We start from the raw sequence: 14733 nt of genomic DNA on the forward strand, positions 1-14733 counted from the left end.
TTGCTGCTCTGCTACAAGAGACAATAAGCAAGGTCTAAATATTCAAGCAATTAGTCTATTACAACCTATCAGACCCTTGAAACAATTACATCAAATCAGGAGAGGCTTGGCAGTGTAGCAAGTCTACATTCAGACAACTGAAACACCACACCCAAAGGCACAGATGAAAGAAGACCAGCTGAAGGCCAAAGTTGTAACTGGGAAGGAAGACCTGAACTCTTCACGCTGAGCTCTACACTTAACAGGAAAACTGTAGCCCAACTTCTAGTTTTGCAGCCAGGGGAAATTTACCCAATTTGTAGTAAGCTGTAGCAAAGCTAACCCTTGGAACAAATCCTCCCAATTTCCAACATCAATGAGAAATGGAATTAACACATGGGAGTATGGCCAAAGTATCAAACAAAGTATCATCAGTCTGGGTGGAAGATTACAGGTTTTTATTCTTTATATTTTTTTCAAGTTATTACATTCAACAAGTTTTGCTTTTGTGATCATCAAATCATTTAAAAAATAACCCCCCGATATAATTCCTTAAACTAAGCAGCATGCTAAATAGCTAAATGTTATTACCCCCAGCCCAAAAATACATTATTCCAATGAAATATTACATTTTCCTTAAATAGGCTGATGAATTAGCTGCCCTATAATCATGGCATTTCAATTGTTTTTTGGCCAGCTTTGCGAGATAAGGCTACTTTTCTAAACCTTTGCTGCTGCAACTAACAAAAATCGATATGGCTAGCATAGCCAAGAGATTCCTGAATCATCAAATAGAAAAATAATGCCAATTCCTAGGACACCAATAGTTCCATTTCGCTAAAATTGTTTATGATGTCTTGCAGAATACCAGATTTCCTCCCCTATTCTCCTTGAACAGTGCTAAACTATACAGCACCTGTAGCTATCCTGGCTTGTATTTAAGCTTATTTTAAATTACTTCTGTAGGGGGCAGGGCAGGGAATAAAATAAAATGCTTCTGCAATTTTGTATTGCAGTATGTTCTTGGTCTAGAGCAGGGTTTAAGTTCTATACACTTCAGATCTAAGATCTTATCAGGCAGGACTAAGAATAACTAGTGTGGAAACAACAAAGCAGTACAACAAAACAAAAAATCAAATAAAAAAACATAAAAGCTCTTATGAATGCCTCAGGATTTCAGAAAAGCTCCCCCTAACAGGCAGAATCGATTTTTAAGAAGCCACTTACATATTCAGATTCTTTTCTTCTCCCCCAGGACTTTGCACATGCTGTTCCTCCTGCCTGGAGGTGTTCATCTGGCTTGAATCCAGAAGAGCAGACCTTCCCCAGTACTTCCTTTCCCTTCTCCAGGCAAAGTTGGAACTGCTGTTTGTCCGTGCCCCTGCCCCATCAGAAGGTCCAAAAGGGAAAGCCCCATGCCTATCTCATTCACCTAATCATCCCCAAGTAGTACAGTGTTGGATGCATATTAAGCTTCTGTCAAATTAACGGTTTCCTTAAGCTTAGGAGTCACAAAATGAAAGGCTTACAAGGGAAGAGGAAGAAGACTACATGAAGGGGCAAGCGGGCTGGAAGGGGACTCTAACCAACTGGAGAGTCACTGGATGAGAAAAGAATGACAAGCTCTTTGTTAGGGCGGCTGCTGCTCAGCTCCTCCCAGACGGTGCTGTGCACAAAGGCTGGTCATGTCTGCAGTAGCCAGATGTTCAGATCATTCAGGTCACCAAAACTCTGGGTTTTCACGTGCATCTCCTGACTTTTAAAAACGTTAGCACTGAATTCAAAATATTTTAACCAAACACATTGTGTGGGCCAAGGAAAACAGGCCCAAAAGCCAGATGTAGGTGCCGGTTTTTGAAATCTACCCTGGCCTTCCCAAGCCTTTTTAATCCTAAGCAAGTTCAATCAACAAACTGTCTCCTTTCATCTCACTGCTTAAGTCTTATCAAAACAATGGGGACTCTTAGCAAAATTACAAAGGGAAAAACATGATGCCATGAAATCAGGAATTTATATGTTAGAAACAAAAAACAGAATTATTCCATTTCAGTGCTTCTATAACTCTAATTCAGCAGACATCAGAGTCCTATTCTAGACATATTTTTATGGTACAATGGCTTTAAATTTGGAATTTTATGACATACTAATCACTATGTGATACTAGCTATCATCACGAGCAGGGTCACCTGCATTAAAATAAAGCTGCTCTCTACTGAACTGCCTGAGTGTTGGTTTCGGCCCCAGAATGAGATTCAGTTTCCTTAGTTGCAAGACACCCTCTGTACAAGCACAAGAATTGTGATAAATGATAACTGCTCCTAAGAGCTTTAAATTTACAACATTAAGGTTACGAACAATTTTATTCTGAATTAAACTAACATTTGTTTCCAAGCAATGCATTTTATTTGGAAGGATACCAGTTACCAGTCATCAAAACCTTTTGTTATGTTGAAAATGTAATTTTAATAGATAATTCTTCATCTTACATAGGAGCACAATAAAATACACCACATTCTGAAGAAACTCCAGAAGTTATGAGAATAAAGAGTAGGGGAAATTCAGATGGGCTACAATATCCATTACCTTAAATTGCAAGAGACAAAGGTTCCAACCCGCAGGTTAACATTTACATACTTAGGACTGGCTACACTGATGACTTAAAAATAACAAGGATCAGAAATTAGATATGGAAACGGGTGGGAAAGAACAGTTTTTCTGAGGGGAGGAACTCTGTCAATGCAGAAAAAAATTACTTAATATCAAACAATAGCTCCCAGAGCAAATACTGAAGGATGAAAGTAAGAATCATGAACTGAGGATTTGATGCTCACAAAGGAAGAAACCTTTCGGATGACACTTATGCAAGCTGTTGCTTGAGATCTGCTCGTCAGGTCTACAAGGAAGACTCATAAATGCCTCAGCAAACCCCAAATGATTATCAGATTGGTGTTTCCTAATAGTATCATACACCAGTGGTTACACATGAAGTTTTCAGACAAAAACTAAGAAAAAGGTCATAACCAAAATGCCAAACAAATGTGGCACATGTGAGTCCTACACAAAGCCAGTCACAACGGCTGCTTTGCTGTGACTCTCCTGTACAGTAATTTTCAAACATCATGGCAAGACACCAATGATCATCTAACTAATCAGACAACACAAACACATTTATTTCAAATTTCTAGGAGGTAAAAAAAATATCAGATACCAACGCTTTATGCATGCTCAGGGCCAGCTTATAAATACTCCATTCAGTGATATCTTAACACAAGTTTGTATTAGTGAAAAGAAACTGGCAAAATCCACCTCTTGTCATTCGACTTGTCAGATGGTGAAGACCAAAACAGAATGTTCCATCAGTTTTAATTTTTAAATACGATTGTCACATTGGGAAAATGAAACACAGTAAAATAAACTGTACAAAGGCAAAGTAGAATAACAAAAAATATTTTACTAAAACATAAGATTTACAGAAGTTTCCAGACAAGCCATACAAAATGGTCACAAGCTTTTTTTGAAGGAAGGATTCTACACTTGACAGCAAAGTCACAATGTTATTAGTGAGGGCTGTGATGTCTGTTTAATGTTCCCATTTTGGTTCAAACAATCAAGCTTGTCCATCTACAGCGTCTAAATAAAGTTAGACTTGGCTAGAGAGCATATTCTAAAGAACTGGTTAGCTGCTTTTACCCAATGCAATTAGATCACCATAAAAAGGGGGAAAGGAGCCCATAAAATTAAAACTACCTCTCACCCCCTCAAAAAAAATAATAAAGAGAAAACACCCACACCCCTGCAGCTAACCCTGACAACTACCTTCATTCACAGTGCTTTATACTTTAACCATCATTGGGGAAATGAATAAAAGCAGAGAGGGGCCACTGCTTTTAAACGTTTCACAACAATCCAGATGGTACTTCTAGCCTCTGCTCATGCTTTACAACAGTGAATCAGGACAAGACATAGATTTGCTAATGTGCATTTAATCACCAAAGGACTGAAGATGTCTGGGCTTTTATTCTGTAATGTTTCTAAGACTGTGTCCATTAAATGCAAACAAAAAAGGAAGAAGTCTTGGCAGAACAGGAGAAGTGATGCACACTTGATGATCAGATCGATTTTAAATATTATTCATGGCATATAGCCTAGTCCATGCTCTAGCTGTAGACAAAAACAAACATGCAATTATTATTTTACTTAGCTTCATGTTACTTTCCAAACTCTATAAAAATTAATTAGTATTAAGTTAAATTCATGCCATTTTTCTGTCATCTGGATCAGACAGAAAGCCTATATATGTCTAATTACAAAACACTACAATGGAATCCAGAAGTTCTACAGAATTCAACAGAATGAAAAGACTTGTCTCCTTTTGTCTCCTTCATTTCTAGATATATAATGCTCTCCACTAACTTTGTTAAAATCTGTAGCAGGAAGAAGCTCACTGATTTCAAACTCCCTAGCTCTAAAGTGACACATAGTTTTATTAATCAGATGAAATACAAAAGCAGCTCAAGGAGTTATAAAAAGCTTTCTGTTTTCTCTATGTACTGCTAGATAAATAGCACACACACGGTATTTGATACACCAGGTATAGGTTATACAAGAGTTGAAGAGCTCCCCCAATTACAGGCTGTCTTTAATTTGGGGGTCATGAAGCAGGCCGGAAGTTGGAGCTTAAACCTCCGTTAAGAGGTGCTCATATACTAGAAGCGGGATCTGACTTACTCCTCTCGATACGTATTTTTTTTTCTTTTTGCTAAGACTCTAAAAGAAGTTTTTTAAAAGGTAGTGTGTATTTGTTTTAAAAAGTGGAAGTGGTGTGAAGGAGAATGGATATTAAATACCTGTTTCTATGGCTTGGGCTTCGTTGGTCTTCCACTGCTCCGCTACATCATTTGCTAATGGATCATCTGGATTGGGAGCACTTAACAATGCCTGGATCGATAGCAGAACTGTGCGGATCTGCAGTGCTGGGGACCACTTATCTATGAAGGCAACAGGCCCAGAATGATCAAGCATGAAACAACAGCCACAGAACTACTGCATTTCATTCCCACAGACCTTTGTGGTCTTTATATAATAGGCAAGATTACAATGTTCAGATTCTCAACATGGAATGCTTAAGAGAAAAAGGAGAAATCTTACTTAATAGCATATATTAATAAAGGTAACACTTACCTTTCAAAATATCTAAACATATTCTTCCCAACTTGTCTACATTAGGATGATAAATTTTGGTCATGAAACGTACTTTAGGGGCTGCCATCGGGTATTCTTCTGGAAGGAATAGTTCAAGTTTAAAAGTCCCTCCCTCAAAGGGGGAATCCTGGGGGCCAGCAATGACCACATGAAAATAACGGGCGTTGCTCTCATCTGGTTCTGCTTTAATGCCAGGAACTGGTTCCGCCAGCAAACGCTGGGTTTCCTACAATAGAAAGACAATGCATTCGTCAAACAAATGTCACTTTGCTGAACACCAAATTAAAAATTAAGAAGTTCACCTCTTGGAATTGGACTTAACAGAACCTCTCCAATCTCCTGATGGGTTCTTATTCATTTTATAAGACTATTTAAGTCATCCCAATCAGCTGAATGCAAAAGCAAATGAATACTGATGACACATATACTCTGTAGCTACAAATATCTGAAAATATGTTGATAATAAAAATTAGGCTAATGAAACTGATTTTATATTAAGTTAAGAAGTGAGGAGAGGGGAGAGGGAGGAGAAAAAAGAAAATAACACTGGAATTATCACATAAGTAAAGGCAACTTGCTCTCTTTAAACTCCACTAAAACCAAGCTGTTTAAAAAGTAAAATTTGGGGCGCCTGGCTGGCTCAGTCAATGGAACAAGCAAACTCTTGATCTCGAGGTTGTAAGTTCAAGCCCCACACTGGGTGTGGCGATGACTCAAAAATAAAATCTTTTTAATAAATAAATAAAAAGTAAAATTAGTGTTAAAAGTCACTAAAAATCTTTCCCCTGAAAAACAGAAGGGAATGTAGTAGGGACAAGTGCCTAGGCACCTCAACAGGGCTAGAGAAATATGTACAACCCTGACGACGAACCCTTACGCTGCTCCCCAACAATCAATCTTTAGTTCTCTTTTCCATCTTTCTCCCTCTCTCCTAAAGTACTCAAACATTCTCTCTCTTCAAGCCTCCAGCATCTTCATTCTCACCCTCACTTTTGGCTGAGAACTCTGCTTTCTATTTCACAAAAAAAGACACCTCCTTAAGTTCCCACCGTAGCATTTGTATACCCACCTTCAACTGCGTGCCCACGTGTTCTGCCTGTCCTCTTGTCACTGTCGATAAAACGGCCATCACTCTTGGCTAAGACTAACCTCTCAAGAAAGCACTAGATCTTATCTCCTTTTTGCCTATTCAAGGGCATTGCTCTAGCATCTCTTTCCTCTCCTGAATCATCTTCCCTTCTTTATTGGATTTTTCCCAAACTGTACAAACTTGCTATAATTTCGCCCAATAAGAGGGGCAAATGACCTTGACCTCACTCTCCCCAGACCAGCTAATGCCCCACTGCTCAGCTGCTCGTTGAAAGTTATCTATGCTTGCTTGTCTCCAATTTCTCTCCTCCCCTCCTATCTTGAACACAACTCTCCAATCAGGGTCTAGCCACTAACCTACTTGTTGAGGTCAGCGGTGATTCCCGCACAGTTAAATCAAATGGACAATGCTTAATCTTCATCTTACTTGACCTAAATGGAACATCTTTTCTAGCTGGTCTGCCCTCCTCCTTGTTCCTTGCTCCTCACCCAGCTGCCATTAGCCATGTTCTCCTGTCTTCCTATTAGTCTGGCAGCAACCTCCATGTTGGTTCTTATCTCCCCAACACTGAAGTACCCCAGGGCCCTGTCTTAGGGCTTCTCTACTACACACTTCCATAGTGACCCCATGTAGTCCAATGAATCTAAATACTAAATACACTCTGTATGATGCTTTGCCAAATTCATATCCGGCACAGATCTCTCCCCTGGATCACACTTCCTCCATCCATAAAGACCTGTTCAACAGCTCCTCTTGAATATCTGATAAGCACCAAACTTAGCATTCCCCACCCTCAACCTGCTCCTCCCTCAATGCCTCCTTTTTATCAGTTAACCATAAATCCATCCTTCCAACAGGATCAAACATTGTCCTTCATAACCCACCACATCTAACCTGATTGGCAGATTTTGTTGGCTTAAACATCAAAATATATCCATGACTGGACTACTTCTTACCACCCCACGGCCACACTTCTGATCCAAGCCACCATCAAGCTCTCACCTAGCATACTGCAATAGCCTAACTTTGTACTTCCTGCTTCTGACCGTGCTCCCCACTCCCTCCTGGGTCTGTATTTCACAGACTTTTCAAATTCCTTATAATGGCCCCCCAAGAAGAGGTTTTACGTGATCCCCTCACTCAGCCTACTCTTAACTCATCTTCAGCTATGTTTCCCCCAACCTGCTTCCACCCTGGCACTTTGTTTCACCCAGAGTAGCTTCTTTGTAGCTCTCCAACCTGCCATACTCCTCCCTCAAACAGCTCTGCACTTGCTCTTTTCCCCCAAATTTCTATCTGGTTTGTCTCTCAGCTCTGAAGATCTTCATGCAAATGTGTTTTCTCAGTGAAGCCTCCATAAGTGAAACTGCAAAACCCCATTCCACCCTAACCTCTACCCTCCCTCTATCCCTGTTCCCCTATTTTATCTCCACAGCACTACTAACATATTACATATCTAACTTATTTTGTTCAGACTGGAAGTGCCATAAAAGGAGATTTGTGCCTGTTTTATTTACTGCTATATCCTCAACATCTGGAACAGTGCCTGACACCACAGATGTTCAATAAATACTTGCTGAATTATGAATCTATTTGATGTCACAAAGAACAAGGAATAAACTATCAGAATTTCATCTTTAACATTAAAGCAGGGTTATTCAAAGCAGGATGTGCACATCAACTATCAGAATTTCATCTTTAACATTAAAGCAGGGTTATTCAAAGCAGGATGTGCACATCAGAGGAAGAAAACAAAAGGGTCCATTCAGGCATAGGAAGAAATAATCTAACTTCTATTTATAAACAACTTACAAACAGCCAAAAAATGTTAACATGCAATAACGGAAATGGACAATACTGAGTACAATTTCATATATTAGTAATATATTTTCAACATTTTGAATAAGCATGTGCAATCAGAAGTTTCAGAACACTGCCATATCAACAGTTTTAGATATAAAAAATGAGAATACTGTATTTATGCTGCCTTCACTTCAGAAAACCCATACACCTTAATACCATTTCACTCTAAGCCTACAGTGCACATACTAAAAAAGATTACCTTTCATAATCATAAGATCCAGATAAAAAATTAAACCCTTTTCCAAATTGTGTTAATAAACTCATAGCCATTTAAAGTAATGCCTTAACCCAAAAACACCCTAGTCTCTAGTTAGAGACTAGGTTTTTGGTTTGTTTTTTTGTTTTTTGCTTTGTTTTAATCACGGCAATGCAAGGGCAAATGGGAAGCTGAAATGCTGTAAACTAAGGTTCAAAGTAAAACATGTTTAGAGCATTAAAAACATCTCAAGATACAATAATGAAGCCTCCCACTGTGGGAAGTCCTCCAACATGGAATCAGAACAAGAGGCCAGTCTTCATTTTTTGCAAAAAAGTGAAGATACTAAGGATGAAGAGTAAGAGTAAATAAAAGAATGAGAAAAAAAAAAACGGATGGTAAAATTCCCTGAATTCTGGCCTCTCCTCACCTCCCTCCTCCTTTCGTTTTGTCCCAGGTCTTCGTATTTTTAGAAACCCATTAAGAGAGAGATTGGTAAAAAAAAGAAAAGGCTGGGGTCCAAGAGCCCCAAACCCCACTCCCTGGTTACACAAAGTAGTAGCAGCTCTATTCAAGACTATAAAAAGCTCCCGAAGGGCCTCCAAGATCATATCCCAAAATAGCCTCAAAATCACTCTTAGAACACACTGTCAGAGACTGCATTCCTTCCTCATCTTCAGTTCCTCCTCAAAATCAGAGGCTTTCTAAAGAATGTACATGTAAACATATCACACGGCCTGGTCAATTACAAGACTTCATCAGGGCACAATCTAGAATAAGCTTTTAGGTGTGGAAGACTTTTTCAAATAGTTTTTATATGCTCTCAAGTTCTCATAGATTTTGATATAATGAACAGATGCATAATTATTTGACTGTATGGCACTGATTTCCCAAACCCACAGCATAAATTATAGGAGGAAAAACAAATAAAATCCAAACCAAATGGAACAAGTCTCACCCACAGAAGTTAGAGTCCATTGTTTTCCCCAAAAAAGGCAAAATTGGGTAAGAAATAAAATCCTTCATATTACTTACTATTCACACATGGTAAACTATAAAACACCTCCTAGTTTTATATTATTTTTTTGGTAGAAAGACAGTGAAGTACACTGTGATTTCTTCAAGTCTGTAAGTAATGGGTTCAAATTCCTACCACACTGCTTACTTAACTACGATTTCTAAGCAAATAATTTACACTGCTCTGAGCCTCAGCTGCCTTATCTATATAATTAAGATTACTTCTCATGCAGAGTTGCTATGAAGATCAAAAAATATAATACTGCAGAAAGACTTAAACGAGATCCCATAAGGCGGCCATAGCCCTATACAACCAACTCAAAAAGAATGTTAAGAGCAAAGCACAATAACAAATCTTAAGATTTATTAAATAAGTTTGTTTCTAAAGAAAATAGAATAACCATTAGTTGCAGTGTGACCTACTTGTTTAAAAGCAATCCTAGGACCCAATCCTAGGTAGCAACTGAGTTTAGGTCATACAGAACAAAAAGTACCCTAGACTATTTAGGGAATTAGTTACTAAAAAGTAGAAAAGGAAGTACATAAAAGTAGAGTATGAATTTAAGTGACAGTATGATTAAGTCTCAAGGAAACTCATTTTACAGAGGAAGTATAATAATTCATGCTGTAAATATTTTTTTCACCAATAAATACTTTAAGAAGGAATTAAGTAACATCAAATTGATCTGATCATCAATAGATCTACTGGGACTTGAAGAGCAAATCCCAGAATTATACACCACAGTAAACTGTAACACTTGACAGTCTGTCAACTAAATCCCACGAACTAGGTTTTTTCCCCCCTTTAAAGTTCAGTAACGCTTGTGCTCACTATAACAATGGAAGGTCTTATACGTTTTTTAAGGCAATGATTGAATAATATACAGTAAAATTCTAGATAATAAACAGAGTTCTTAGAAAAAGAGTGGTAATGTGCATATGAGAAAAGTTAACTTTCTCTATACACTTCCAACATACATCTACAGCACTCAGGTTTTCCCCTATTTAGAATATTCTCTGAAACACAAAATGCAATGTATTACTCATAATGCCAATTGTAGACATTTTAGATCATCTCACCCAAGAACTATCTGACTATCCTGGACAATATTATCAATTTTGTTATCACAATTAGTCTTAGAAAAACTGACAGATGCCTCAGTGATACCTACTGTCTATTCCAACCTCTGTTAACTACATCTTTAAGCAATTCTAAAGTATTAACAAACAAGGGCTCCTTTTTTGGGATTACTGATAAAGCAAAAGCCAACTTATCATTATATACACAATTGTAAACTACTTAAGGGTATTTACAACATCACCCCCTACAAGTGGGCATTTAAAAAAACGTTACCAACATTTTTGAATGTCATGCCCCTAACATTTTATACATGAGCCAGGTGGTTTTTACTGACAATTTTGGTTAACACAATGAATTTTAGGAATGCAAACTATCTCCTTATAGTAGAATTGACTGTGTTTATTCTGGCGGGGATTATAAACAGAGCCAAAGTTGTGCTCAATTTCCCTACTACACTTCCCTACAAATCCTAAAGTCAGCTAGAGGTATGTACAGCATGAAAAGAATGGTCGATGAATGTTTTCCCTACAGCAGTGCTGCCCAACAGAAATATGAGCTGCAAATATACTACTAAATTAAATTCTCCACTAGTCACTTTAAAAAGTAAAAAGAAACAGGTAAAATTAATATTGTAGTTAACAATATATCCAAATAGCATCATTTCAACACATAATCAACATAAAAATAATTGGGGCGCCTGGGTGGCTCAGTCGGTTAAGCGTGACTCTTGGTTTTGGCTCAGGTCACAATCTCATGGTTCATGGGTTTGACCCCCGCATTGGGCTTTGCACTGAAGGTGCAGAGCCTGCCTGGGGTTCTGTCTCCATCTCTCTCTCTGCCCCTCTACCGTGCATGTACTCTCTGTCTCTCTCAAAATAAATAAACTTTAAGATATATATATAATTAATATTTTACAATCTTTTTCATACAGTGTCTTCAAAATCCAGTAATTTAGATTTGTAATACATATCAATTCAAACTAGCCATAGTTCAACTGCTCAATAGTCACATGGGGCTACTGAACAGGAAACTGAAAACACAAGACAGTCCTGTTAGAATGATGTTACTTACAGGTTATTAAACTAATTTTATTTCATACAGTGAGTAAAATCTGGTAGAGAAAAGCATCACTTTTTCCCCTCCAAAAATTCTACACAAAAAGTAATGTCAGACCATTGGAATCACTAATAACAGGAATGTGGGTGTTAGTTTGTTACAGTCACAAGATTGTGCTTGAAAATAATGATTTGCAGCAATTTCGAAAAAACCTAGATGCATAAAAATTAATTCAAACAAGGTAACTGCATGAGGAAATTAAGGGTCAATCCCTGAGAAATAATTTTAATTTTTACAGTCCACACTACCCCCTAGTGGATGAAAGACCTCACTTACCTATTCCAACACCTTTTCCTTCACAAATGGCTCATAAATTATTTTACTGTAATTCACTAAGTTTTTAAAAAATGCTTATCCTAAAGTCAGATGAGAAAAAAGATTCTCAAGGCATACCCTCCACCTTCCTCTTTTTCTCCCTCTACTCCCACACACATCAACCTCACAATTTCCTTCTCTGAAAAGAAGGAAAAACTGGTAGAAGCTGTTTCAAAGGCTCTAGGTATCAAGGACTACATCTTAGAGTTCAGACCAAGGTACCCCTTTAATGAAAAGTTTTTTTCCAGTTGGACTGGTAAGTAGCAGGAAGTGCAGTTAACCCGTGAACAACACAGGAGTTAGGGGCATCAGCCCCCAGCATGGTTGAAAATCCACATTTAACTTGTGACTCCCCCAAAACTTAACTACTAACAGCCTGCTGTTGACCAGAAGCCTTACCTGTAACAGTAAATTAACACAAATTTTACGTATTATATGCTGCATTCTTACATTAAATCAAGCTAGAGAAAAGAAAATGTTAAGAAAATCATAAGGAAGAGAGAGTACATTTACAGTACTGTACTGAATTTATCAAAACAAAAAGATCCACGTATGAGTGGACTCACGTGTCAGTGGACCAGCACAGTTCAAACCTGTGTTAAGGGTCAACTGTACTCTGTATTCAACTTGGAGTAATAACCAAAAGATGGGACGGAATGACCTGGGCTAGAAGCTCTAGTTTTTTCTCCCCAAGACTATATCAATAATTTGACTTTATCAAAATTCTGTTAAATTCAGCAAAAAGGAACAGAGATGTGGAAGCCAAAGAAGGATTTCTGAAAAACTAAGTACAGTCAAACAACTTGTTTCTCTGGTTTGAATTAGTCTGGAAGCCTCTTCCCTGTACTTCAGTTTCCTGGGCATTTATACCATTCCTCTTACTATAGCTAGGACAATAACTGTTAGCTGACTAGTCAGGCCCTAAATTGTCTGAAGATAGGAACTCCAGCTACCAAATGGTGGTGGTGAATGAAGTGCTAAGCGAATGCTTGTTCAGTGAATACATACTTGCATGATTAGGTACCACATGGAGCTGAGAATTACTATACTTACTGTGTTAGCTGGTAACTTCCACCCCAGGAACGGCATTTAAAATTATTCCAATCATTGACAACAGACAAAAATCTGAAAATCCTACTAACAGAGTGTGCCTACAATAAGGGAAACCACTAGCCTGAATTCCTTGTCCAGCACCTCCCAATTCTTTTGTCCCACTAATAAGTACACCAGGTTATACTATAGTCTGTTTCTTTTCCTCCCCCCACTAGTCTGTAAATTCCTCAAGGGCCGGAACTCTATGCAATTATCAAGCACTATGCCCAGATAGGCAGAGAATCAATAAAAGATCAAGTAACAATAAAAACTAACTGTGGCAAATAGTGACTTAAGTGCTCTACATGTATTATTAACATTTAATCTTCATACCCATTTTACAAACGAGGGAAATGAGAAACTAAGAGTGACCACTTACATTATAACCAAAGCTAGCAAGTGGCAGAGCCAAGATTAAAATCCAGATTACTGGGTTTACTCAGTCTGGCTTCAGAGCCTGACTGCTTAATCTCAATGGTATACAGAAAGACAATTAACAATATACAGCAAATGTCAAATGTTTGGCAGGATAGTAAATAACACAGAAGTCAAGGGCTATTTTCAGTAGTTCATAATCATGAAGAAATGCTTCATGAAAGAGGTAAATTAATTTAAGCCATAATGTCATTTTTTTTTTCCTTTGGGACTGGCAATTGAAGAAGTATAGTCTTATTAACATAAATGAAATAGAATAAATCTGCTTTATTTTGATGGAAAATTTGGGTGTATGCCATTTTGACCTGGAATTATCTATTACATAAGCCACTTTGCCTATCTCTTATATTACATGAAACCACTATGCTCTGAAATGTTATGACTTTGAAATATGGATTTACTAACAAATGTTTATTGTTTACTTTGTACATGACATTACGGTATCAACTAATTCAAAGGAAGAATAAAACAAAGACCTTGCCCCTCAAGAAGTTATTTCATGTTGAGTATGAAGTACACATAAAAGTCAATTTTCAATTTTTTTTAAGTTTATTTATTTTGAGAGAGCACACGAGCGGGGGAGGGGCAGAGAGAAAGGGAGGGGTCCACGGAGGGGGAGGGGGAGGAGGAGAGGTAGAGGAGGGGAAGAGGGAGAGGGAGAAGCAGGGGAGAGGGATGGGGAGAGACAGAGAGACACGGAGAGGGAGACAGAATGAGAATGAATCCCAAGCAGGCTCCTCAATGACAGCGTGGAGCCTGATGCAAGGCTTGAACCCACAACCAAAAGATTGTGTCCTGAGCTGAAACCAAGAGTTGGATGCTCAACCAACTGGGCCACGCAGGTTCCCCTAGTCAATTTTTGAAAGATGCATTTTAGAGTAGGGTATGTCAAGGTCTTAGAGAAGGTGGTACAGATGTGATTAGGAATACTAACAACACGAAAAACAGCACTACACTAGAAGCACATTATGTCCCTGCTTGTTTCTAAAGACATTTTAGAAGTTTTCTGGGGGCGCCTGGGTGGCTCAGTCAGTTAAGAGTCCAACTTCAACTCAGGTCACAATCTCACGGTTCGTGGGTTCAAGCCCCGCGTCGGGCTCTGTGCTGACAGCTTGGAGCCTGCTTCAGATTCTCTGTCTCTGTCTCTCTCTCTCTCCGTCCCCCCATGCTCATGTTCTGTCTCTCTCTCTGTCTCTCAACAATAAACATTAAAAATAAATATAAATATAAATATAAATAAATAAATAAATAAAAGTTTTCTGGAAAGATAACTTTACATCTCCATCTTTCTTTTTTTTTCTGTTTTTGAAAGATTTCTAAATATCAGCATCACAGTTAAAGACATGC

The 14733-nt window shown here is 38.2% G+C and overlaps 1 protein-coding gene across 1 annotated transcript in view; it reads right to left on the reverse strand.

Annotated features, from left to right (window-relative positions):
- Window positions 1-3288: 3288 nt before the first annotated feature.
- The window catches only part of UBE2N (ubiquitin conjugating enzyme E2 N), a 36174-nt gene continuing 24729 nt past the window's right edge, over window positions 3289-14733 (reverse strand). Inside the window, exons 2-4 of the mRNA XM_030323377.1 lie at window positions 5161-5407; window positions 4827-4967; window positions 3289-4140 (exon numbers count right to left, since the gene is read on the reverse strand). Coding sequence (XP_030179237.1) covers window positions 4100-4140; window positions 4827-4967; window positions 5161-5407 — 429 coding nt within the window. The 3' untranslated portion in view covers window positions 3289-4099. The remainder of the gene's footprint in view (window positions 4141-4826; window positions 4968-5160; window positions 5408-14733) is intronic.

This window comes from Lynx canadensis, chromosome B4, assembly GCF_007474595.2.
Source record: "Lynx canadensis isolate LIC74 chromosome B4, mLynCan4.pri.v2, whole genome shotgun sequence".
NCBI lineage: Eukaryota > Metazoa > Chordata > Mammalia > Carnivora > Felidae > Lynx > Lynx canadensis.